The 24,926-nt window shown below is 41.2% G+C and overlaps 1 protein-coding gene across 1 annotated transcript; it reads left to right on the top strand.

Moving 5' to 3' along the window:
• Window positions 1–304: 304 nt before the first annotated feature.
• wdr95 (WD40 repeat domain 95) lies at window positions 305–21,881 on the top strand. The gene is made up of 30 exons (XM_037080198.1): window positions 305–393; window positions 1,695–1,920; window positions 3,052–3,105; window positions 3,193–3,276; window positions 3,428–3,493; window positions 4,587–4,817; window positions 6,141–6,226; window positions 6,335–6,427; window positions 6,517–6,562; window positions 6,668–6,714; window positions 7,651–7,768; window positions 7,944–8,013; window positions 8,617–8,857; window positions 8,943–9,048; window positions 9,598–9,749; window positions 10,035–10,137; window positions 10,278–10,384; window positions 10,463–10,542; window positions 10,886–10,940; window positions 11,027–11,072; window positions 11,479–11,538; window positions 16,413–16,575; window positions 16,688–16,783; window positions 16,885–16,940; window positions 17,623–17,755; window positions 17,894–17,933; window positions 18,635–18,723; window positions 20,196–20,380; window positions 20,509–20,608; window positions 20,787–21,881. Exons 1-29 carry the CDS (start codon window positions 326–328, stop codon window positions 20,572–20,574), a joined length of 2,967 nt encoding a protein of 988 aa, XP_036936093.1. The 5' UTR covers window positions 305–325; the 3' UTR covers window positions 20,575–20,608; window positions 20,787–21,881.
• The last annotated feature ends 3,045 nt before the right edge of the window (window positions 21,882–24,926 follow it).

Here is a 24,926-nt window from a genome sequence, read left to right as displayed (position 1 = left end):
TTAAACTTTGATTACCTGAAAATTGCTACAGCAGTAAACTGATTGAAGCACAACTTGAAACGGTGCAGTTTTAATTTGTTAGACGTAAACATGACGACAAAGCTGTTTGTCAGCACGCAAGGTCTTGTCTTTAGTTTCTCAGTTGTCACTCTTGGTTTCTTAGTTACCACAGTCCACCTGCTCTGCTCAGGTGTAATGTTAGAGTGAGTGTCAGGTAGGCTAATGTGAGATTAACATCTGCGTGGAGGCCAGGCTGAGGAAATGAGCTGCACTTAAGTCTGCTTTTTGCACCACAGCCACCTTTAAGACACACTGTCTAGCCAGGATGCCACCGGGGAGAAAGGCTCGCTCCTCTTCAGCTTCAGGGAGATTAGAAACCCAACACGTGACCAGGTAATCTGCTGTGTTGTTGCTCTCCTTACTGCCATTGTTAGACACATGTTGTTGTTGAATTTGATTTCCATTCAGTACCGCCTTTATCTCAATTTCACACTAAGAGTTTGATGTGACCAAGACTGAGGCCTTGTTTCATTCTGTCATGTTTACTGTTGTCATGGCGCTTGAGTTGCTACCTGTGGCAGCACTGAGCACGACACCATGAATCACAGGAAGTCAGATCACCTGGAGCTTATAATCACATTCATACAGTGTTGTAAAAAAGAAAGTTATGCAAAAATAACTTGACTGAAATATTCCTCAGGTAAAAGTGAAAGTCCTCCAAACAAATGGGACTAAAGTTTCCAATATTACTGTACTTAAGTATCAAAAGCAATTTTCTGGGAATAAATAGAAAGTATCAAAAGTACAAGTGAATTATAAATGTAATCACATGCATGTAAATACTATGGACTATGTGTCAACAGGCTAGTGGCCTGGCCTCAGATCAAATATTCAGCATTTTTTCTGATTTTCTTTCAGAATCAGTTTTTTAATGTTTGTTTGTTTGTGTAACTCTACTTTGGCTCTGATGCAGCATGTGACCTGCAAAGTAACTAGTAACTAAGGTTGGCAAATAATTGGAATGGAGTAAAAGTGCAATATTTGCCTCAGTTGAAGTTTGAAGTAACGGAAAGTGGAAACAATTAAAGTGCATGTAACTCAAAATCTTACTTAAATACTTACATGCATTCAACCTGAATTATGAAATTTATTGCATCATGCTCTCCAAACTGATGGTCATTGAACAAAAAATAGAAATGCTGTGTAATGGTTGTGTCAATATGTGTCACTTATTACCTCACCAAAATCATATTTTTTAAAATTCATAGTGTTTTTTGTCAGAAATATAACAATGTTGGCTAGTCTGAGTCATCACAGATAAAATAATGTCATTCTAATATATTTTAAACGGGAGATCAAACAGTATCTATCAAAATCTTAGCAAACTCAAAAATAATGGCAAGTGCAATGTCCCAATCACGGCAGCAACACATTTTTGAAAAAGCTTAAATGTGTGAAAACAGCATTATAACTGAAAGCTCTACTGCTGCTGCAGAGGTCAACAGATCTTGTCCTCCAGGTCCAGAAAAACATGTTTGTGATAATTGTTGTCAGTGAAAACCCAAACTGTCATGCAAAAATGATCATTCCAAATGTAATATGTGTCAAAAATGCTTTGTGCAGGTTTAATGTTAACCATACACCATCAGAACATTTCATGCATTCGATCAAAATAACATATCAAAATCCTCCAGCATCCTCTCTGAACTGGGGGGTCCAGTATCTGGGCCGGGTAAAGTCACGGATGACTTCTCGGCACCGAGACGAGCGGGTGTCAGCGAGGACCGAGAGGAGCAGCCTGAATGGCTGGTTCGAGAGCTGCTGAGACAGAACAGGAGAAGACACTCTGTCACACTCGGGGACCAGGCTCAAATCACCAAGCGACAACACCACCGTATCGATTCAGCTCGCAGCCTTCAGGTGCAGTTTTCAGAGAAGTAAATGTCACCTTCTTGACCCCATCTGCATAATTTAAAGGAATACTTTAGTGCCATGATAAATTGTCACCCTTTCTCAGTGGGTCTGCTTTCTTAGAGCTGCTTCTTTTCTCCTCACGGTGTCACTAGAGCGCCTCATTGTTACACTTCTCAGCCTATAGACTCTTTTCAAAGTCCTTAAACTCAACTCCAGCTGGAGGTATCTCAGCAGCAGCGAGCCAAATGCCATTTTAAATCAAGTTGATGATCAATTTACTCCCAGCCTGACAGTGCATCAGTCTGTCCCAGAGCTCAGGGTGGCCACGTTTCAGGCCTCAGCAAGACAGACGTATAGATGCTAAAGCTGAGCTGACTATTTTAAAGGACCGTATTGGACTCAGATTCAGGCACTCAGGCTGAAGGCAACGACGGCTGAAGTTTGCGGGATTCAGCTGAAGATGTCAGTGGCGCTCCTCGTGCTGAATGTAATGACCGCTGTGCCATAACAGATGAGGCGGAACAGGCTCAGGAGTTTAAAGTTATGCAGCTTCTAATAAAAGGATTCGCAGAGCGGTCGAGGTTATGTGAACACTTTCAGTGCTTCCATCACTCTTGACTGATTAAACTATTATCTCAGCATTTCAGGAGACACCGTGGGGGAAACCTCGACCCCACCAACACCCCTTAGGCCTGTTTATCCCTGTTATTTATTAATGATAGATCAAAGAGTGTCATGGATCGAGGACCCGTTGCTAGGAGACTGTGGCAAATTGACAAGAGGCCCATTAACACGGGGGCCACGTGCGAGCAACTCGGAGACATGTCCTGGTTGGTGGTGGGTGGCCATCACAGATTGTCGGTATTACTCAGAGGTGGAGCCCTAATCATGTGTGCTGATAACTAATCAGTGTTCAGTGTTAGCATGCGCTGTTCATCCTGCTCTCTAACCCTGATTTGTATTTTTAGCACTCAGACTTTATGAACTGCCTGGTGAGTGGAACGGAAAAAAGTAAAAAAAAAAAAAAAAAAAAAGAGTTCAGGTTCAAATGGTTTAATCATCCCGCATGCTCTCTTATTATATCTATAATCAACCCCTGCAATCGGCTCATGTTGTGATATGATCTTTCCCAATAAGATTGATGAGACGATAACGCTTGACGACCTCCAGAAACTGAAACTAGCGTTTGAGGTAGTGTATAAATTGCACCTTTTGAAACCACACTGACAGCCTCGGTATTCATTTCTGGATGATTTGACTGTATTTTTCTTTGCGAAGGAATTTGAAACGGGTGGCTTGAGATCCACTGATGCGAAGACTTTTGGACGTATAGTGAAGAAGTGTTTGGCTCTGCCTCAGACAGTAAGACAGTGTGACATTTCTCTTCATATCTTACTCTCCCCTCAGATTCTCTCATCTGCGTCTCACTTCTTTTCAAGCCCTCCCAATTACCTGACTAATTTACACTGAGTGTGATTGTGCTTTTCTCTTTTGTTCTTTTGAATGTTCCCAGAGCAATGCCCAGATTCAAGGGTTATTTAAGAAGATTGATTACTCAGACCGAGGAAGGATTTCATGGGTGAGATGAAATTCATGTTTGTTTCTCACGGAGTATGCAGCCTTTTTTTTTTTTTTCAATTCAGTGTAAGGGGAACATTTCCATGCATGCTAACCAGGCATCTGCAATAAAAAACAAATAAAAGTCATGCCACTGTGATATATGACAGGATTATTTCCCACAACTGAAATTCAATCAGGATTTGTGGAGCAAGTGTAACTGAACACAATGATTCAAGCTAAATCAGTTTTCAACTGCCACGTTGACTGTACACTAACACATTTGTCTTGTGCCGACTCCAAGGTGAATGTAATAGCTTACACTGGTATTGACTCTCGATGCTTGACTTAATTCTTATTAGCTTCTCAGTGTTTTGTTCTTCGGCTGGATAGTTAGTCGATTTATACAGGCTGCGTGGATTGTACGGCTGCAAACAATGCTCTGGTGTGCTGGTATTACATTACTGGAGGATATTTCTAGATACCTGATGTTACTCTGGAGCAGGATTTGATTTTTAACAGCAGGGCTCACTTTTTAATTTTACTATTAAATACAATACAAGAATATAATTTTTACAGGGGATCAGGAAGACATGCACCTTTAGAGTTAGGGTCACTTTCTTAAGTCCTGGGCACATTTTTCTGACAAAAAAAGAAACAATTAATGCATTTTTTGGAGAAATGTACCACAGTTTAACATATTAGCTGACTCTGTCCAGATTGTGAGCTCAGAGCACTGGAGGAATGCGGGTGTCGTTTACGACGATCACGTCTAGAAAAGGCTAGGTGCTAGCTGGTTAGCATGCTAACTTTGAAAGATATCTCTGCAACGCGCTTCATATACAGAATGTCAAAAGTATCATTTTTCACATTCTGCTGATGATTTTAGTTCATTTTTTAATGTTCTACACAAAAAATCGTACATATTGCACCAGTTTAATAAACAGGAATCTAATAAGAAAAATTAAAAATGTGATTTTATATGAGGTATTAAGTAATAATACAACGATTAAAAAATATAGAAAATAACAGTCATCATCTACAGCTGTATAAAACATAAAAACAGAGTGTGAAACTGTACAATAACAGTTCTAACACTAAGTGATGTGATACAGGGGGACTTCTGCACACACCTGCTGCAGGAATACAACGAGAGGCAGGAAACTGTGAGACGCAGTAAGCAGGTGGCTTTCATTCTGCCGGCCACTATGAAGACGTTAACTCACGGCATTCCCATCGTCAACATCCACTCCACCCATGACGGCACCACCGTCACTGTGCGGGAAGACGGGGTTGTTTGCCGATGGAGCCCTGAACTTAAACCACTGAAGACCAAAGCCATGTTTGTATGTCAAAACTTCTGTACACTGACGTGATAAATCTGGAGTCAGTCTTTGTATTTTTCTTATTGTCAAAAAATCCCATCTTTCAACACTTCTACACAAGTAAAAAGTAATTTCCTAAAATATCAAGACTGGATTTGTTGGGGACTATTTTTAGCTGCTAAATAATACCCCAGGTGGTCTAGGCAGTATTTACAGCAGGAGCACATGTACTCTGTGTGACACCGACTCAAAATAAATAATAAGTGGCCATAATGTTCTTTGTAATAAAGGAACATGTCGTTCAGTGCTCACTGATGTGTTTTTAATAGTTTTTGAACCTAAATGGAGGTCTAGGGATCAGTAAAAGATGTACTGTTTGTTTGTTTGATGCCGATTCTGATGACACTGTTGTCGCTGGATGATTTTGTTGATGTATTTTTATTTGAGTGCTATTCTGGTCTCAGTTTTAGGAGAGGGATAACAGTATAGTCATCAGTGTAATGTTAGTATTGCTGTCCTAATGATAACGCTTGTTCATTGGTGCAGTGCCTCTCAGTCCAGGTGATTTCATGTTTGTTTTTTGTTTATTTTTTATGTCGCACTTTATGCTGCAAAACCAACTGCACTTAGGGGACAAATGAGTTTCAGCTTGAACTTAATGTCAGGTTCAGGCTGTGCAGGCAACACTTGTTCTTGGTCAATTAACTGTTGGTTTGCTTCTTTTCAGTGGATTTTTTTGACTGGGCTAACTAACACCAATGTTACACTTTAAAGTGGGTTTACAGGTATTGGGGAGTACTTCTGCATCTGTGAATAGAGAGTACAGAGCCTTTTGTGGCTTCAGAGGAGGCTGCATATATGCTGATAATTTGTTGCCTTGTGGATAATGTAGTCTTTTTTTTTTTAAAAAGGAAGAATGAACGACTTAAGAAGTCTTTGGTCCTGCTGTATCATTTGTTTGTAAATTGCGTGTGAGTGCCATGCTAGACCAGCGACTGCTTTTCAAAACCTGTAACCTACATTACCCAGAATGCACATATACATACATATACATATACAGTAACACTCCCTGTAAAACTGATGGAGTTACCTTTTGATATTATCCATATGCGCAGAAGACGTAAGGTGTTTGTGTTACGCTGCCACTCCTCTTTTTATTCATGTAAGGACAAAATATGAAAAATGTAATAAAACACTGATAGACAGATGACAAGATAATCTTTACATATATTTATTTCAGGTCTGTGGTATCAGATTACATCAGTTTATACAGCTATCATACCTTCTGCTGTAATCTTTTGAATTTGGTTGAAGTTTTCAACACATGTATTTATCTTTTTGCAGAATGAGGGTCCTGCAAACAGGAAGTCAAAGTGGGCGAGTGATTTTACTCTGATGACAGAGTACAACAAGCTGATGATCGCGACGGGGTAACATGAGAAAAGTTGTATTTTTTTAGATGAGCAAATGACTTGTTGATCGTTATGCTTGCTCTCTTTACTTCTAGCTTTGTGTGTTGCACCTCCTTTGTCTTGCAGGGACAGAGAGATCCAGCTGTACGAGCTCTCCACTCTGGATCCTTATTGTCAGATCAGTGCACTGGACACGGTGCCTTTGACATTAGACTACGGGTGAGCATCAAAACTGAATGGAAACACACCCTCCTCCAAACATAATGACTAAATCCAAACATGTGATGGTTTGTGTGTTTCCTCTGTAGCTACACTGGCCCTGATAAATGCTGCATTCTGTATGGAGACACTGAGGTAGAACCTTTTGTTCGAATCTGATCCACGTATCAAACAGAAATCATTCATTATGTGCCACCTGATTACCACTGAGAGAGGTTGATTATCGTGTTTGTGTTTCAGGGATGTGTGACTATCATTTTAATATCCTCTGTCGGAGATACCCTCAGGTGATCCTGCCTCTTCCAAAGACCTGCTACACACATTCATCCATATTCATATTCACTCACTTCTACTGTTTAGTTAACAATCATACATACTGTTAATCAGGGTTATTTGAACAGGAAGCAGAAGATGCTATAGCAAAGTATCATAAACAACGTTTTATAATTCCCACCACAGACCGGAATGTATTCACTGGATATGACATATTCCAATACTTAAAAACACATCTTTGATTTCATACAATGATGAAGCGAAACAACATTTTCTAAGGTCAAGGCTTCTTTTCTGAATTGTCATTCACATATGAAGTGAATGCAGCTTCTCCTGTCGACCAAAGATAATGCAGTTTTTAAACTCTCTTCTTTTCAGTATAATAACCTCTTGATAATATCACCAACACCAACTTAATGGAATATGTTTTGACTTTAATCATATTGAGGACCAAAATGTTTGGTCTCCGGTTCAGTGAGAGTTGTTGTCTTTTTGATGTAATCATGTAGCCAGGCCTATATTAGCTGTTCAGCTCAGTTAGATTGAGTCATTGACTTGCAGGCCATTATGTTGCTGCTGTATTGTGGCCAACACTATCGGAAAGGGTCCCCTTTTGTATTCGTTTTTCAATTAAATGTGGCACCTTTTACTGCATACACAATGAAAACACATGTATGTGTATGTGTGTACATGTAGTAATTCAGTATATGTCTTTGTAAGTTGTGGTTATGCAGTCATTTTAGCCTGCTTCTACAGGAACAGAGTACATGCAGCCTGTTGGAGAGTGGCATTAGCACAGCGAGAGACGTGGTGGAAAATTATACCTTCGTCTTTCTATAGGTTCCGAGGCAATCATATAAATTATCCTGTCTTTATGTATGTGGGGCTATTTCTAGGAAAATTACACCAGTTTCTGGCTTGATTGTACATCTCTTCCTCTCATTTCATAGATTGTGGAATAAATTACCAAAGATTGAAGACATACCCAACATAGCAGTTGACAATGCAGTGCTCTCTCCCAATGTGACGTTTGTCAGATGGAAGGTTCATCAGGACTGGGTGACACAGGTGATGTTTTACCTCTCCGTGTCAGTGTGCACCCCTAAATAACTGTGTTTAAGTTTAGCTAAAGTGACAACTCACAATGTATGCAGACGTCGTGTCGCAATAAATATTCCTCCTTCAGTAAGAACAGATAATCCTGAAATAGAACGAGAAACTAACACTCCTCTCGATATTTTAGGCGAAATATTTTCAGAGTTTTCAAGCTGTCGTCTCCTCATCAAACGAAGAATCTTCGTCTCTTGTTATCGGTAAGTCATATGTCACTTTTTTATTTCTATTTGTTATTTTCTCTGCACCATTGGGATAACAATCAGAAACAAAAACAAAACATACTTGTTTGTTACACAGTCATGTTCTCCTTGACATTTTTAAGATTAAAAAAGGGTAGTAGTTGCCGTTCCCCGTCTACCTCAGTTGTTTAGGAGAATGCTCCATTGTTTTGCCATGAAGCTCCAGATAAGTTTAGTGGATCACAAAACCTCACCTGGCTTTCCAGAGGCATGGGAACGAGTAGATAATGACTGAGTTTTTTTTTTATGTCTTGGTGAACTGTTCCTTTAACTCCTTTCACTCTGTGACGAGCAGTAATTAAACTTGGTGTTTACCAGCAGCAGCCTGGTAGCTGTGAAGGATGACTCTTGATGACTCATCTTTCACAAATTCACCAATCAGTGCCAGCATGTCTATGTGTGTGTGTGTGTGTGTGTGTGTGTGTGTTTAGGATCGCCCGTGTCCATTTGCTGCCACGGTCATTTATTCTGATAATGGCGAACCACTGCAATCAACGGCATGTTTTTGATCGATGCTCGTGGCCTTGTGATGAAGAGCTTTGTGTTTCCCCCCCTCACCAGGTTGTGTGCTGCCTCTGACGGACGCCGAGCAGCAGCTGAGTGAGATCAGAGAGGCCTGCTACGAAGGTAAGACCAAGAAGGTCCAACTGAGCTGGACTCCACAGCTCCGGGCGTCATTTGACCAGACAGTTTTCAGCATCCACAAAGGTGTCAAGACGTTTGACCTCAGTCGTGAGCACAGCCTGCTGGTCACTGGAGGCATGGACAGACTCATACGCATGTGGAACCCACATTTCTCTGGGTGAGGAACCAGGACTCAGTGGGTTTTCTTTGCGACCAGTAACATCATTCACAGAAAAGCAACTTGGTTTGTTTTCTTATTTTAGGAAACCAACTGGGGTTTTGAAAGGCCACTGTGCTCCCATCGTCTACCTCTGCATCGCCACCGAGGACAGTCAGATCTTCTCAGTCTCCACAGACGGCACTGCGAAAGTGATTCATGACTTCTGGTTTTGTTTCTTCTTAACGATCCAAATGTCTGTATATGCAGTGCATTAAATGTACCGTGTGTAGGGCTTGAAAGGCAGTAATGGAACATAATGAATATAATTTTGTTTTTTCATTAATGACTTCCATTCCTACACCACATTTCTCTGACTGAATGAAACACTACATTATGAACTGTGATGGAGTCGCTGTACAGACTCCAGGACTGTAACACTTCGCCAAATGAAAAGGTTTAAGGTTAAAAACAAAAGTTTTTTCAGTCATATGTTGATAAAATACATTTGTGAAATACTGATGAAATTCAACCTTTAATATTTGTCGACATGGAAACAATATTTCTATTTTCAACTCGTGCGTCATGAAAAATGAGCAAATCATGCCCACGCACACGAACCCTTTAGATTCAATCTTGACAGTATTTCACCAACTGCTGCAAAACTGGGTTGGTAATAGAGAACTCAGTGTGATATTTACTTTCCGTGAATAAATTATGCGACTTCTTCCTCCATCACTGTTCACCTGTTCCCGTTTCAGATCTGGCACATTCAAGATCAGTGTTGCCTGTTTACAGCAGAGCCCAAAGCAAGCGGGATTCATGGTGACATGTGTGCGTGCTCGTACTCCTCTGCGATGAAGTCCCTGTACGTCGCGGCAGACTCTATGGCTGCGCTCTCCCTGAAGATAAGGTTGGCTGTCATGCCTTTGTGCTTTATTCATCACAGAATCCAAAGTGCTCTGAAGATATTTTGGAACTATTCCTCCGCTGAGCTAATTTATGGATGATGGTTTGTGAAGTTGTGTAGCTGAAAGAAGACAGATGATGATTTTGAAGATTTTCCCTTTAAAGGATTAAATATCCCACTTTCACCCAAAAGATACAGAGTTTAGGATTTGTTCTTCTTCAGGGATGACTGTGGTGTCTTCATATTCATCTCCCTGTTACTCCTCTTGTTATCTCTCCTCTCTGTAAGGCCACGGCTTCACAGCCGCCTGACTGTTTCACATAATGAGCCTGTAATGTGCTGCGGCTACAGCGAGGAGTTTCGTCAAGTTGTCAGCTGCACCGATGGATCCGTGAGTCAATTAGTCTTTTACAACGGCGTAGACATGGACGACCACCTTCGCATTATCACTGACAAATGAATACAGTTTATATAAGGACAGGAACGTGACCGTGACATATATCAGCTGTATCAATATGTGACTGCTTTCAGGTGGTGAAAGTCTGGGATTTTGACTCAGGGCGACAGGTTTTTGAGTTTGGTGGCGCACCTGACTCATCGGTCATCACCTGCATGACCTTTGACCACAAAGGCAGGAGGTACAGTAGATGAAGCGGCATCATAACATGTATTGTGACACAACTTCATCTCACTACAGCGTGTTTTTGTGTTTGCAGACTCATCACAGGTGGGAACGATGGTTGTTTAAAGATCTGGAACTTCAATAATGGTCAGTGTCTAAAGACACTTAAGAGGGGTAAGTATAATATATATGCATTTCACAGAACATCTCCAGTTGTATTTATGGATAGAAAATATTTTTTGTGACATCTCCAGCTGTGTCTTTGGTGACAAAACCAGGAACTTAAAGCCAAAACTTTTAACCCTAACCGAGTGCTTTTTGTGCCTCAACAAGAGCACGGCATTGTCTCAACATAAATTGAACCAAAAGAAATGTAAAGTTGCAACATCAGAAAACGTAAAATGCTGATATATCAGCGGTTTGTAGAAATGCACATTGCCATCATTTATTCTGCTGACTGGGTGTAAATAATATATTCTCCAGTAATTGTGAAAAATCCATTTGAATCTTCCTGCAGACGGCGAGCGTCACGAGGTTTGTGATTGCATCTTCCTGAAAGTTCACAAGAATTTGTGAGTAATGAAGGGACATCTGGCACGTCTTTCCTGCTCAGTATAAATTCGAATCCACGTTGAGTTTGTGCTATTTATGTTTGAAGCTTTGCGATCTCTGTCGGCCGGGACCGGAAGATTGACATTTACTCAGTGAGTACAAAAGAGAACACATGAGCTCTGGGTATTATTTGAGTTTTAGAAATCCCATTCCAATTATTTCTCCAATTCCTCCATCCTTCCAAGGTGGTGCATCCCATTTGCATTTGTTTACATTGTTATTACCAGCAAAAAAAAAAGAAAAGAAAAGACGAATGATGGTTTTCCTCACATACGCTACAGCCTGCTTTGAATTTCATCAGAAATCCGGATGATTGAGAAAGGAGTGTGCACATTTTCTTTGCAGCGGTGCGGGTGTCCTCGCCCTCGCCTGGTTAATAAGAATTTTAATGTGCTCATAGGATTTTCCACCAGCCATTACTTTTATAATCTGTACATAAAACAATGTTGATGTATAAAATGTCTCCTGTTTGCTGACTGTGAATCTCTGTGTTGTCAGGACAGACCTGACGACCTCCATCATGTCCAGAGGCCGCAGCCTTCGTGGCAGGATGATCTGGTGATTAATGAACAGAAAACTGTCTTGACAATAACTCGGAGAGAGAAGACAGACCAAAATAATCAGTAGTTCAGTGGGCTCTGACTGAGAGTTTCTATTCCCCCTGTGACATTTATTTCAGGCAGACTAGATGACAGCGGTAGAGACATTGGATGGATTCGATCATTATTCTTCCATTTCTGAAAAAGCCCATCTTTCTGTGTTGAAAGTGACAAAAAGACAAATTGGATCTTTTTTTTTTGTCGTTGTTGTTGAACTGAATGTGTGATCAAAAACACATCAGGCGAGTGAAGATTGTGTTCTAGCTCTGTAGTTATTCATTTACCACTTTTTATTATCTATTTATAATCATCGTGGTGAAAACAGACTCTTGTGTTGCTTCAGTTTCTTTTTATTTCTTAAAAGAATCAAATTCTATATTTCCCCAGTGGTGGAAAGTCACGTACGATTAAGTTTATCATATTACGTGTGCTGTTAAGTGCTGTTTTTGAGTAAAATTTCAAGGTACTGTGAATTATCGTTTCATGTCACTAAATAGATCTACTCCACTTTTTTCAGAGACATATATCATTCTTTTCACCGCGCTACATTTATGTGACAGCCATGGTTACAATAACCTGACGTGCCGTGCTGGATGGTTTGTTACATAGAGCCATCTGGAAAGGCTCCGCTACAAATGGTTTGGAAAAGGGCGGCACTTTTTAAAAAAAAAAAATACTTAGGTTTACTCAGGTTATGGATGAACCGCCTGTCTATTACTGTCAGGCTAACCTCAACCAATCAGATCCACAATAGGACCGAGCTGCACCGCCAGCAGACCCAGTCGAGAAGAGTGAAATCTCTTGTAACGAGAAAAATCCTCCAGCGTCGTTCTTTGCTCTTCTTTCAATGAGAAACACACTCCAGTTCGGATTTAGCTGACGATATAACCGCACCTGCGCTAACCCCTCCAGGAGCCGCCATTAATGTTTTAAATGACCAGCTGCTTCTCTCGCTGGTCATCACACCTGAAACACACCTGAAGCTGCCGGTGGTTCCTCGTAGGATGCTGACGTGGTTGAACCGCCGTGTGTTCTGCCGCAGCTCGAGGCCTGGAAAGCTGCTCTGCCACGAAATGGTTACAAGCTCCTCGCAGAATCAGATCAAGATTTTTACATACAAAATGTGTGATCATCATTTTTAAACAGAAAAGCACCTGATAGAATATAAAATAGTTAAATTAGCTTCACACTTCACTTGCATTATGAATGGTGGGAGTCCGTGGCCGGTGAGTCCATGCTCAGCCTCAGTCAGTGGTGCACCTGCAGGCCTCTGAATATGAAGCTTCGCCGCTGCTTGTGTGTTCATATCAGATGGACACATCGAAGAGACTGTAGTCTTTGGTCCTCACAATTGTTTTTGCTGACGGGCTGAAAAGAGAGAGAGCGAGAGAGAGAGGGAGAGAGAGAGGGAGGTGTGCAACAAAGCCTCCCTGATCTCTGCCCCACTGTGCTGCATCGCCTGCAGAAAAAGTTTGAACTCAAGCAGCGAGTTACCCCAACCCCCATCTCCCTTTTGTTCCTCCTCTTTCCTTGTTCAGCTTTTCTCAGTTTAGAGGTTTTTCTTTTACATAATTTTGAAAGGCTTCCTTTTCTTAAATCTTCCTGCACGCATGTTGTATACACAGGATACTAATTTAGACTTCATTGATTATTTTAAGCCAAGTTTTCTCTGGATGTCCTCACATGACACAGCTCCCCTTTGTCTAAGTCCTGGAGCAGCCAAGCTTTGACCTGTCAGTATACCTGTAGTTTATGACAGGCTCTGCTCCCGAGCTGTCACTGAAATGATGGCATGGTTTTATCACTGACTCAGTTCAGAGCACGAGGTGTGCACCAAATGCCCTGAGCACCCCCTCTACTCTGTCATTTAGGGTCACATCAGTATTTTATCCTCTGGGATTTTTCCTGGCACGTGTTTTTGTTTGCACATAAAATTATATCAGGATTAGCTCTGGAACAAAAGTTCAGCCACGTGATTATTGAATACTCAAAAAAGCAATGGGGGAATTATGTCAGGAGAAACGGTTCAATCCTCTGAAATGTCACAGTTTTCTAATCCGAGGCACTTCAGATAGCTGCCAACACGATTGATGTCCCTGAGGGATTTCAATTTCTCATCATCGATCATCTTGTCGGAGTAGGTTTCAGATTTAATGATTTGTGAAAGAAGCCGCTGGCTGGATTTGACTGCTTAATTGTTGCACCACAATATCTGTAAAAATATCAGGCAAAATGCAGTATGTTTCAACTGAGGCCGAGGCTGCAGTCAGGCAGAGGGATGGATGGAGATGAATGCTAACATCACCATGCTAACAAGCAGTGACAACTCTAGCAAGCTCCTTGAGCGTCTCAGACCCTTTGTTTTTTCAATCATGTGTGTATTTGACTTCGTCTATGTGCATGGAAAGTGATGGTCTGCCCTATAAGAACCTTTATATGAGAAGTTTTCTGATGGAAAGCCTTTAAGAAGTCAGGTGATGTGAGAAGATAGATAAAGACAGAGATACTGCAAGTTGTGTCGGTTTAATTCATTTTGTTGTGTTTATTCATTTTGACTGTCATGCTGGTAATCAGAGTCTGTGACCTGTGAGTGGTTAGAGGTTTCTACTGGCAAACATGTGTTAATTACCACTAAACACAAAGTACAGCTGAGGCTGACAGGAATGTGATTGGTTTTGCAGTTAAGGGGCCTTAAACTTTGGTGGTGGCGCGAGATGAAATGTCAGGAGATCAACCAGAATCTGTAGGATCTATTGTACGAGCGCTAGACTTCATGGCAATCAATCAAATAGTTGTCAGGATATTTCATCATAAGAACTCATTTTCCAGAGACATATCTGCTGTTCGTATGATATAGTACAACATACATCACCAACATTCAATAACCATCACAGATCATTATCAGGCAAACTCATCAACTGAGATAAGGAATGTAGCCTTGTGCTGTCAAAGCTGTACAATCAGTCCCCAGTAGTATCACACAGTATGTTCCACTTCCTTTATCTGATCCTGATCCTGCCTGTATGATGTGGTCGTGTTACCCTTAAAGGCCCGGAATCTCTCTGTCTTTACACGAGCTGTAGGAGGGAAAATGGATTCTCGCTAATGCTGTATGATCCACTGGAGGAGGTGACGCTGAGTCCCCCTCCATCTCTTTCATTATGGCGGGTGGTTCCACTGACCCCCAAAGAGGCCCATTAACAGAGCAGAAAGATTGAATTACAGTGGCCAGTAAGAAAAGTGACCCCCTTTGATTATCTACAAAGCCCTTCCTCGAAATTGTTTTCCATTAATGGCCTGCAGGAGGGAGATCAATGGGCTGCTCTCTATATATTGGTCTCTTTCTCTTTATCTGCTGAGCCCGGGGTTCAGTCTGAATGTGTCTGTGCCTCCAGATGGTCACTGTTGTGTTGCATCTCATAAAACATTGAAAACATGGCCCAGTTCAGCTAAATATTTCGCTTTGCCTCGGAATACAATTTGTATTAAGTTCACTAATCAGCGCCTAAGTCAAAAATGCCATCTGCCTTACCCGGGTTTATGTGCAGTCTTGTTGGCAGCGTCGCTCCGAGCGAGAAACATTCCTGTTGAGCTCAGTGAGAAATAAAGCACATGAAGCGCAGGATGAATTGCTTTGTATCAGCGGGAAGTACAGAGGCAGGAGTGATGTTTGGCTTGTGTTGCTCGTTCGGGGGTTCGACATCAATTCAGTCATTGATCCATACTGTGTGACACACTTGGCCAGAGTACTGTAGGCAAGAATCAAGACTTCAGTGGAAACTCTGACAGTCACACATGGCTTCAAACAGCCACAGTTTCTCCTCACTGTTTAATGAGACTCCTTAGGTTTTTGGATAACAGACTGCTGACCTTTGAGACGTTCACTTAGCCTGTTCTGTGACGTGTGAAAAGTCCATGATCGTTTCCCAGTTGATGAGGTTGGGAAATAATTGAGAGACTTTCTTGAAAACATACTTCTTCCACTTTCTTGCCGAGAGGTAAATGAAGAGATGGATTTCACTGTCACGTCTGCAAGACTGCAGAAAAAAATGAGCGACACGCAAGATAATTAGCTTAGCTTCAAGACTGGTAGAATGGGGTAAACAAGCGAGCCTGGCTTAACCAAAACTTAATGTTTTAAGAATGTGTTTTTTTTTTTTTTCACGGACGCAAAACAGAGATATGACACGTTGGGATGATTAGTGAGCATTTTCAAGTAAATCAGCCAAAAATGCTCCCAAATGTATTTCTGAGTCTGTGCCATTCATACAGTTTCAGGGCTTTATCACGCATCATTTGGTTTTAAACACACAGTATTTCATTTCAGCCAAAACAATGGATCACGGGAGTCGGTGTCATTATTGTTAAACAACTACTATTGCTAATGAAAATGTGTTAAAGTTCCACTCACGTATCGTTCAGTCATGTTCGTCGACTTCCTTCCTCACTCTCGGACTTTCTCCCAGGAGTTATAGCGACAGATATCTAATGAAATGCACTATTACATAAATAAAATTACATATTTCTCTGGGTTTGACACACAACAAAGGTCCAGTCTGTTTTTTTTACCCCTATTAATGCCGGACTGTTACACATTATAACTTATTGCACCTCTCCTGCCAATGTAGCTTTGAGAATTTTCCAAGGTGGCTTAAAACACTCTGAAGTGATGGGAAATGAAAACACTATGTCTTTTTATGTGCAAACAAAGACAGGAATCCTTCAGAATACCCTTGGTCATGACAGAAATAAAGCTACTTTGGCCTGTTGAGCTGCAAATTCATCATTTATCCTGAAGTCGTTAAAAGAGACTCACACTCCGTCTTTCCTCAGAAAAATGGCCATAAGGACGACATCCTTTGTGCGGCGCAGTGTCCCCCATCTCTCCTCGCCACCAGCAGCTATGATGGAGAGATAATAGTGTGGAACACGGTTTCTGGACGTATACAGTGTCGGTTTGTTGGCCCACTTCTAGCTGAGCAGCAAAATGTTGAAGGTGATGTTGGAGCCTCAGTGTAAATGATGAATGTGTTCAATAAAAACTCTGATGTGATTGGATCATTGCATTTTGTTGTTTTTTTTTGTTGTTTTTTTTACCTGTCACACAGGACTAGACGTGAGTGTTCCCTGCATCATTTTCCTGAAGAGCTCCAAGTTACGGCAGTTTTCCTCGGCTACAGCCCTCCTGTCATCCGGGGTCATGGGTCAGTGTAATAAAAGCATAAATTACAGCTCACAGTTGCACTTTACAGCTTGCAACAATGTCTGTCAATGCACTGTTAATTATGTTTTTTCTCTCTCAAAGGTTGTGTAAATCTCTGGAGTTTGCTTGGAGGAAAGTTTGTGGGCAGCTTCAAAGCGGTGAGATATTTAGCTAATTTCTTTTGGATTTCACATTTGGATATCAAGGGACTAGACTCTAGTTTTTCTTTACTCTCTCTTTGCTGATTTAACAAGAAGATAATTTTGCGGAGCACTGTTTCTTTACTTAGTTCTAGTTTTTGGACAACTGGCAGGTATTTTCCTTGCAGCCATGAAATGCAAAGCAGAGACATGAAGGCAGGTGAACATCGCATGAAGCTGAAATAAAACATGTGCATATGTAATCTTCCTAAAGAGGGCAAGAAGGATCTTTTCAGGCTATACAACTGTCAATATTTTGCACACAAAGCTTTATAAACAACTTTTTTTTTTTTCGGTGTCCTTTTGTCACATAGCAACAATGGCTCTTAACAACTTTTGGACTCTTTTATTATCATGTGCTTTTATTTCTTCATGATTAGTTTCTACAGTTTGTTGCCTGGCACGTCTTGCATTATATTACATATCAGATTGTTTGGAGGGGACTATTATCTAAAGGAATGTATTAAGTCTGTCTGCAGGGAGGGCAACGTTAGCTCACCACAGGGGAGATAACTACTTGGTGTTATTGTTTGATTCTGCATCTTTTTGTTCTGCTATTTTGAGTGGAAGAGAGCCATTGCTGATATTTCAGTGCTGTGACTGAAAATTACATTTGCACATTTTATTTTTCATTGTGCAGTCTAGATTCCAGCAAAAGATTACAAAACTGGCTAAAACAGACAAGACGACATTGCTGTATGCTGCAGACCGAATTGGTTACATCTACGTTTACAACATGGAAACGTTTTCCCCTGAGATGAAATCACCTCAAGGTTAGCTGAATAATTTTTGTTGCACTGTTGTTGCCGTTCATTTTACATAGAATAAAAACATGAAGAGATACCGTCCATCAGAACTTTTAAAATCAACTTAATGATGATGCCACTGTTTGGTTTTTCACATTCATGAAGCTGAAAACTTCTGGCGTGCCCATACCAGCAAGATCACTGGGTATGTAAATACACAACACGCTCCATCAGTGTCAGTCACAAATTCACGGTGTCTTGAAGGAATACCACCCAGGATTTTATTTAGAAAGGAAGAGTATAAATGTGTGGTGGTGGCTGTATCTGGCTCTACAAAAACACAGCCAGGGTACATCACTGTGTCCACCTCTCTTACCTGCTCTTGCTCTGTGTGTCTGCTTGACTGAGGGTGGGGAAGGGCTCAGCTACACAAATGCAGGCAGAGCAGAGAGGAATATTGCAGTCAGCATTAAGCATGTACCTCGTCTGTATGTTCACAAAATCTGGAGGGTTGTGTTGAGATGCATCTTAATGATGTGTTTATCTGTGTTTACATACAGCAGACACACACCTTTAAGTTTCAAGTTAATAGGCAGCTATGATGCAACAGAAGTAAGACTTTGGGTTGCATCCTTAACTTGTTAGCAAGTTATGTACTTAAACTCCCTGAGAGTATATCCTTAGTGGAACCAATCGTCCTCAGTCTGGGGCGCTCTGCTGCAGTAAAACATGTAAAAAGTGTAAAAGAGACTGTGTGTGGGAAGGTCTCAAACAGACGATCAGCATAGGTGAGCTGCTGCCCGGGGGGCACCTGTCATCAAACGTACAAACACAGTGGATGATTTAGAGCATTCCGCCAGAAACGTCTGCTCTCATTTCATCTCGTGTCTCTTTATTCTGGTCCAGCCTGCAGATTGTTGACAATGATCAAGTGGTACTTACTTCATCTACGGACTGCACCGTGCGCCTTTGGAGTGCACATGGAGAATTCATTGGTGAGCATCATTATGCATCAGTCAATCTTCCCTTTCTGGACATTATTGATGTTCATGCAAATAACATTAATCTTGATCCTGGTGCAGCGATTAAGGTGGAAATGCTGTTATTCATGGGCATGTTCAATTCAGTGAGACGGTGGATGGATTAACTTTCCATGAGACTCCCCCGCACGTCCTCCCACTCTTCATGTGTTTTGTATGTGCCCTGTCACCTCCAAGTACCCGTCAAGTACTGCTCACCCAGCAAACTGCATGAAAGCTTAATTACATTTTGCTTAGAGAGCCGGTAAACAACCAATACTCCCACGCGGCATCACTACCTGGCCCCGGGTTAACAATGTATTAATTACACTTAGCGAATAGCAGATTCATTTAGGAATATGCACCATGTGAGCACAGTTTTACTTAAATAGACGTTTTAAGCAGATTCAGAGCAGAGTCAGGAGGTTCAGTCAGATCGTGATGCAGGAGCTGCATAAAGGAACATAACATTTTGTTGAAAATAGTGATTTTTTCGTTATCCATTTTTGCAAACAAACTTAAATTTAAATAATCAATGCAAAAAACACCTGTGACATAGTGGACCTGGGGCTTTCAGGAGCTAGCGACCTTTAAAGATTTGTTAAACAGGCAGTTCCACTGAGCCATGTCAAGAAACAGCAGATAACTTTGTAAAACAGCACAGTTTTCATTTAATAGTTGGGTGAGTCTACAAATTAAAAGAAGGATATATTACATATTGATGTCGTTAGGGGCTATGTTGCAATGTGGGTAATGTGGGTTCCAAGATGAAAAGCAGTCCACTGGTGTTGCATTTCACTCCTGTAACACTGTTTTAAAACAAATGATCAAAAGTGACTCAGCAGAACCAGACAAAAAACAGACGCCTGCATTACCCACAATGCAACTGTACATCTGTACTCCCCAAGACGTGTAGACACACCTTAAAATTTGGTGGAGTTGCCCTTTAAGCTGAGCTAACTGGCAGCTGGCTGTAGCTTCACATTTAACGCAAAGACATGAAAGCGACATCAATCCTCTCATCTAACTTTTGCATTTCCCCAAATGCAGCTATATTGCGTTTAACAGCTGTCACCTTTGTCAAATGTTTCGCTTTGATGCACGTTCACTGCAAAAGTAGACAGAAAGAAGAAAATGAAATTTATCTTTGTAGAACCTTTTTTGAAAAAAAGTTGCTCTTGACAAAATGTCAGTTAAACGTTCACGTACTGAAAAGCAATAATTTGACATTTATCTTTGAACTTCGGAGATGAAGATTTGATTTTTCCTCTGTGGGTCTGCAGGAGGTGTGCTGCACAGTGGAGCCGCGCTGCAGAGAAATGATTTCAGATGAATTCAGACATTGTGACATTTTAAGAAGCCACAGTTTCCACTGTGTCACATTCTTTCAGCACCATGTCTTGCAGTTCGGCAAAACATTAAAATGGAGATGTGGTGTTTATCCATAGGGACCTTTGGACAGTCTGAGAGCTGGAGTGTCCACATCTCCTCCTCCTGGAAACATCCTGCGGTCCCCTATGAAGTCCTGATTGATCCTCTGAGCATGCCCGATCAGGAAGTTCTGAATTCAAAAACACAATTTTCAGAAGCCATCAATCCTGACAAGACTGTAGCAGACAGAGGGGAACCAAAGGTGAGCTGCTTTACTTCACAAATGATTGTCTGAGCTGTGTAAGGTTTGTTTTTCCTTCTCTCTCCCTCCCCGCTCCAAGAGTTGAACCGAGCTGAACCTTTCCTGCTCTTCTTGCAACATAATTGCAGTCAGAGACACACAGTCGGCTGAGACTTCCTCCAACACCCGGTGACACTGACACTGAGGAAGATTAAAAAGCCCATTTTACCCGGAGGAACGCAAGAGTTGGTGAGTTACAACCATTACAGCGAAGACAACTGTACACACAAATGCAATGCAAGTCTTACACCAGACTCAGCTTAAAAAGTGACACATTTATATTTCGAGTGTCCTCTTTTGCATTTCATTCTCTGTCGTGAGATTGTCAGGCGTACTAACAAGCTATCGAACCGCTGCGCTTTGAAAGGTTTGGATTCTGTGGAGCCACCGAGCAGCAGTGGAAGACCTGACCTCTCCCTCCCTCTCTTGTATTGATCCCTTCATAAGCAGCACTGAAGAGCTGGAGTCAACCAAAAAAGATGAAACTGTATTGATCACAATTGGGAAACTGGGTCACTGCGACAGCAAATGCTTTAGAGAGACAGAGCGAGGAAAAATTAGAATAGAATAGAATAGAATATTAGTGAGAATTAGGGCTGTATGCATGTATGTTTCAATGAAATAGATGAATGAAAGTGCTGAAACAGAGAAAGCTCCCCCTGAAAAGCTCACAGGATCTACAGCCATTAAAAAAAGGAACTGAGCTCCGGCTTTCCAGAGTGCTGCTGTGCAAAATGACTCTTTTTTGCATTTTGAAGCACACACAAGTAAAGAGGCAGCAGTGATTTCTTTGACATAAGAGGACACTGCAGAACTTAAGACTTGATACTACCAATTTGTTTAGTAAAGCACTATAAACAGGTTGATCTTACATCATTACAACCTGGCAACATTTTGAAACCACACACATTAATATTTCTGTGGAGTCTTCAAGCTCAATGTTTTGGTTCAGTCTCACCGCTCTCATAGCCTCACAGCTGTTTTCAGTGGCAAAGCTCTAAAAACCTACTGCAGACTATCTGCTCAGTGCCAAACAACAGACAGACAACATAAGTGACCAGCTGGTGAACATGGTCGAACATTTAGTGGCTAAGAAGGCAAATAAGGAAAGTGAATATGAGAGTCACGGTCACAGGTGTGTGGAGGCTGAATGTTCTCCCTCTGGTTTTAGTAATATTCATACTCAATTGAGCTGGAGTTGTTTACCCCCAGGCTCCGTGTGATATCTGCCCGCTGCTCAACTGTATCAACTGTATGTAACAAATAAAGACTCCTCTCCTCTCCGAGTGTGATGTTGCTGAGCCAGCTGTCCAGACCAGATGCTGACAGAGAGAGAATAAGAAGAAAGAGCGATGACTGCGCGTTTATCTCCAAGATATGATGAATTATCCCTGTATACATGTATTGTTCTATATGTCAAACTTATACTTATAAATGAATCATGCTGAACCGCACAATGTCATTTTCTTGTTTTAACTGTTCTCTTTCTGCTTTATAACTATAACCATTTTAGTTTGCCACATTGTAAAGGCTGTTAGGAGAGGATAGAGATTCTCATAGTGACTAATAAGACCACACACTCAATAGTAGGGGCTGTAACACGTGACAGTGGAGATGAGAAGGCTGTTAGCTCAACATTTTAGGTATGAGAAAGGGAAAAGGAGACATGAGTTCAGACACAGCGAGGCAGGGCGATAGCAGTGGGCAGGGGTGAGCTGTCAGAGAGCTTTCGCCCTGATGTAATGGACACATTTCAGCATCGCTGGCTAAAAATCACAGGGCTTACCTGTTGTGATGACATTAGAGGGCAGTGTCAATTTCATAGACGTGTGAGCTTCTTTTAGTACTGAACAGAGGGGGAACAGTGTCTGACAATCACATTTTCAGCTGTCAGGAAGTGTTCTCCCTGATACGATGGACACATTTTGGCACAGCTAGCTAAAAATCACAGGGCTTACATGTTGTGATGACATGAGACGGCGCTGAAGAAATTCATCATTCATGATCATCAAATTTATCCAACATCGAAACCCAAAGGCACAGTTAAATACTGGAGACTACTGTGGACATTATGGAGGGTCTCACACTTGATCTTCAATTCAGTTCAGAGTGTTATTTTACAGATCTTTGCCTTATCTGGTCAGGGATTTGAACCAGCAACATTTGGGGTACTAGTCATTGTTTAGGCAAATGCAAAATGCAAATTCAAGTGTAACAAAATGAGGGAATGAGGTGTGTTGTATATTTTTCACTGTCCATCAAGGAAACTATTGCCGTTCTAAACCTGCAGTTCATCAACACTTGAGCACACACACACACACACACACACACACACACACACACACACACACACACACACACACACACACACACTCGACCTCATACTGGGAAATAAGAGGGCATGCAATTAAATGTTTGCATTACATAATAATAATTACAAGAATAACTCAGGGGAGGTTATATACAACACCTTTATTTTTTTTGATTACAGTAACTATTAGCACTTGGCCTTCCCCTTATAACCTAATTACTCACACCGTTCCAAAGCAGTAGGACCTCTGAATTATTCAGAAAAGCTCAGTGAATATAAGCACCTCTAAGAGAGAGCAAGAGGGAGTAAATCTGAACTTGAATGCCAGAAATATTCTGGGTGGGAAGCGTCGTAATTATAGCTCACAACTTCCCACAAAGCCATGTGCTCCAGTTCCACCCAGGCTGGAGGAAAACAATGTGATGCTGAAGTGGGAAAAAAAGCCATGATCTGATGTTAATTACACTGTTATTCTTACAGTTTGAGGCAGATTATCAATATTTATGGACATGTGCAACTCTCCGAAGGCTACAGAGCCGAGGCTTTCATCACACAAAACATGCAGCTGCGTCAGTGACAGTGAACTGCAGACACTCTGCTTCTGTTACCAGCAGTCATGAAGCAGAAAATGTGACTGTGTCTCTGTAAGATCAAGTAAGCGTCACTGTCCACAAATCTGCTCCTTCATTTACTGTCGCTGGAGAAACATTCTGGGTGACGCTGTCTTGTTTTTTTCTTCTTGTTTCTGGCTGTGAGAGAGATGTGTTCATAGTCACAAGTCTGGAATGATCTGTCAAAGCTCGTTTGAATGAATGCTGCATTCACAGGATGTCAGAAACATTGTTGCTACAACTGCACATAAGCTGTGATTTTGCAATAATGGGCCAAAATAAGACCATGCTTTTAGTTTCTTAAGCTTAAATTGCTGCACGTGGCCCTGCTGCATTCAATAAATTACAGTCAGTGAAGAATTCTTACACACATTCTTCCTTTTGACCATTGAAGGACTAAAAATAGTGATCGGGTCCTGAAACCCAGAAATAGGTTGGTATTTTTACCCTTCCTGGTCCCTCATCTCAAAGTCAGTTGGTTTTTTGAAGAGGTTTTCTGTTAGATGAGTGAAATAAGATCTGCAGTTAACAAGATTTTCATGTTTCACAACATAAAATACATCAGTTTAATTTAATCCAGTGGTTGCTAACAAGTGGCTAAATGTCGTTTTCCACTGGTGCAATGTGAAAGGATTTGATCATCTACGTTTCATGAATGAGGCCCAATAAGTGTCACCTTGGACCCAAAATGTGATGCTAATGCTAGCTGCTGTGGCTAGCCCCTTTCTGTGCTGAACACATAATGGTAATAAGTGAATGTGAGCTATATTATCACCTTCACTGAATCACAGCTGCGGAGTCTCAAGCCATATTTTGTCCTTGACTTGGTCGTTGAGGGGGTCTCTGTGGTGTTTGTCATGTTGTGAGACAAGATTCATGAGGTTTTCTCCCATTTTGACCTGGACATCAACTGAAATGATGGTTTTCATTGGTCAAACTGATATCTTCACAGGCGGAAGATCAGTTTTTAGACATTTCCGTGCAAATTTTTCAGGTAAGCACCATCACACTGAACATGGAAACTCATCTAGTCGCTAGTCCGATTTCACAGATGGACTTGAGCTGCAAACAATTTTACGTCTAACTTTCCAACTTGTAGATTGATCTGTGTTTATAGCACAGTGTAGCAGGAAGCTAAGTAGTGGTGATGATGAGGTCATGCAGCTGTGTTGTAGTTTGTTCATAGCCTAATGTCAGCTTTATACCTCAGGGAATTACATCTATGCTTCAAACATCATAAAAGTGGTGTTGATTTGTGGAGATTATCTTGCTGAACAAAACTTGTAAGTTTTGTACAAGTGAAAAAAATGATGGTGTATATATGAGAGCAAATGTGAATGATTTAAGTATAAAGGATAAAGTATATTTCCTTCACTGAGTTATGAAATAAGAATTTAATGGACTGGTTTTCTGTGGGCTGTAGAACGTAATGATCCTCTCAAAATGAGAGGTGTCAAAGTTTAACCACCACTGGCCTGATTTTGCTTTTAAATGACGGAGAGTGAATGTTAATTTTGGTACCTTAACAGAATATCTTTGCATAGGTCAGGTAACAGAAAACACACAGGTGCAGCTTAAAATACAA

This window comes from Acanthopagrus latus, chromosome 2 (assembly GCF_904848185.1).
Source record: "Acanthopagrus latus isolate v.2019 chromosome 2, fAcaLat1.1, whole genome shotgun sequence".
Classification (NCBI taxonomy): Eukaryota; Metazoa; Chordata; class Actinopteri; order Spariformes; family Sparidae; genus Acanthopagrus; species Acanthopagrus latus.
This window is presented reverse-complemented; position numbering and strand designations above follow the sequence as displayed.

Coding starts and splice junctions, on each gene's coding strand:
- wdr95 (XM_037080198.1), top strand. CDS start 326: ATGCCACCGGGGAGAAAGGCTCGCTCCTCTTCAGCTTCAGGGAGATTA. Junction 1,921..3,051: donor ATTCAGCTCGCAGCCTTCAG/GTGCAGTTTTCA, acceptor TTTCCCAATAAG/ATTGATGAGACGATAACGCT. Junction 16,576..16,687: donor TGAGCAGCAAAATGTTGAAG/GTGATGTTGGAG, acceptor CCTGTCACACAG/GACTAGACGTGAGTGTTCCC.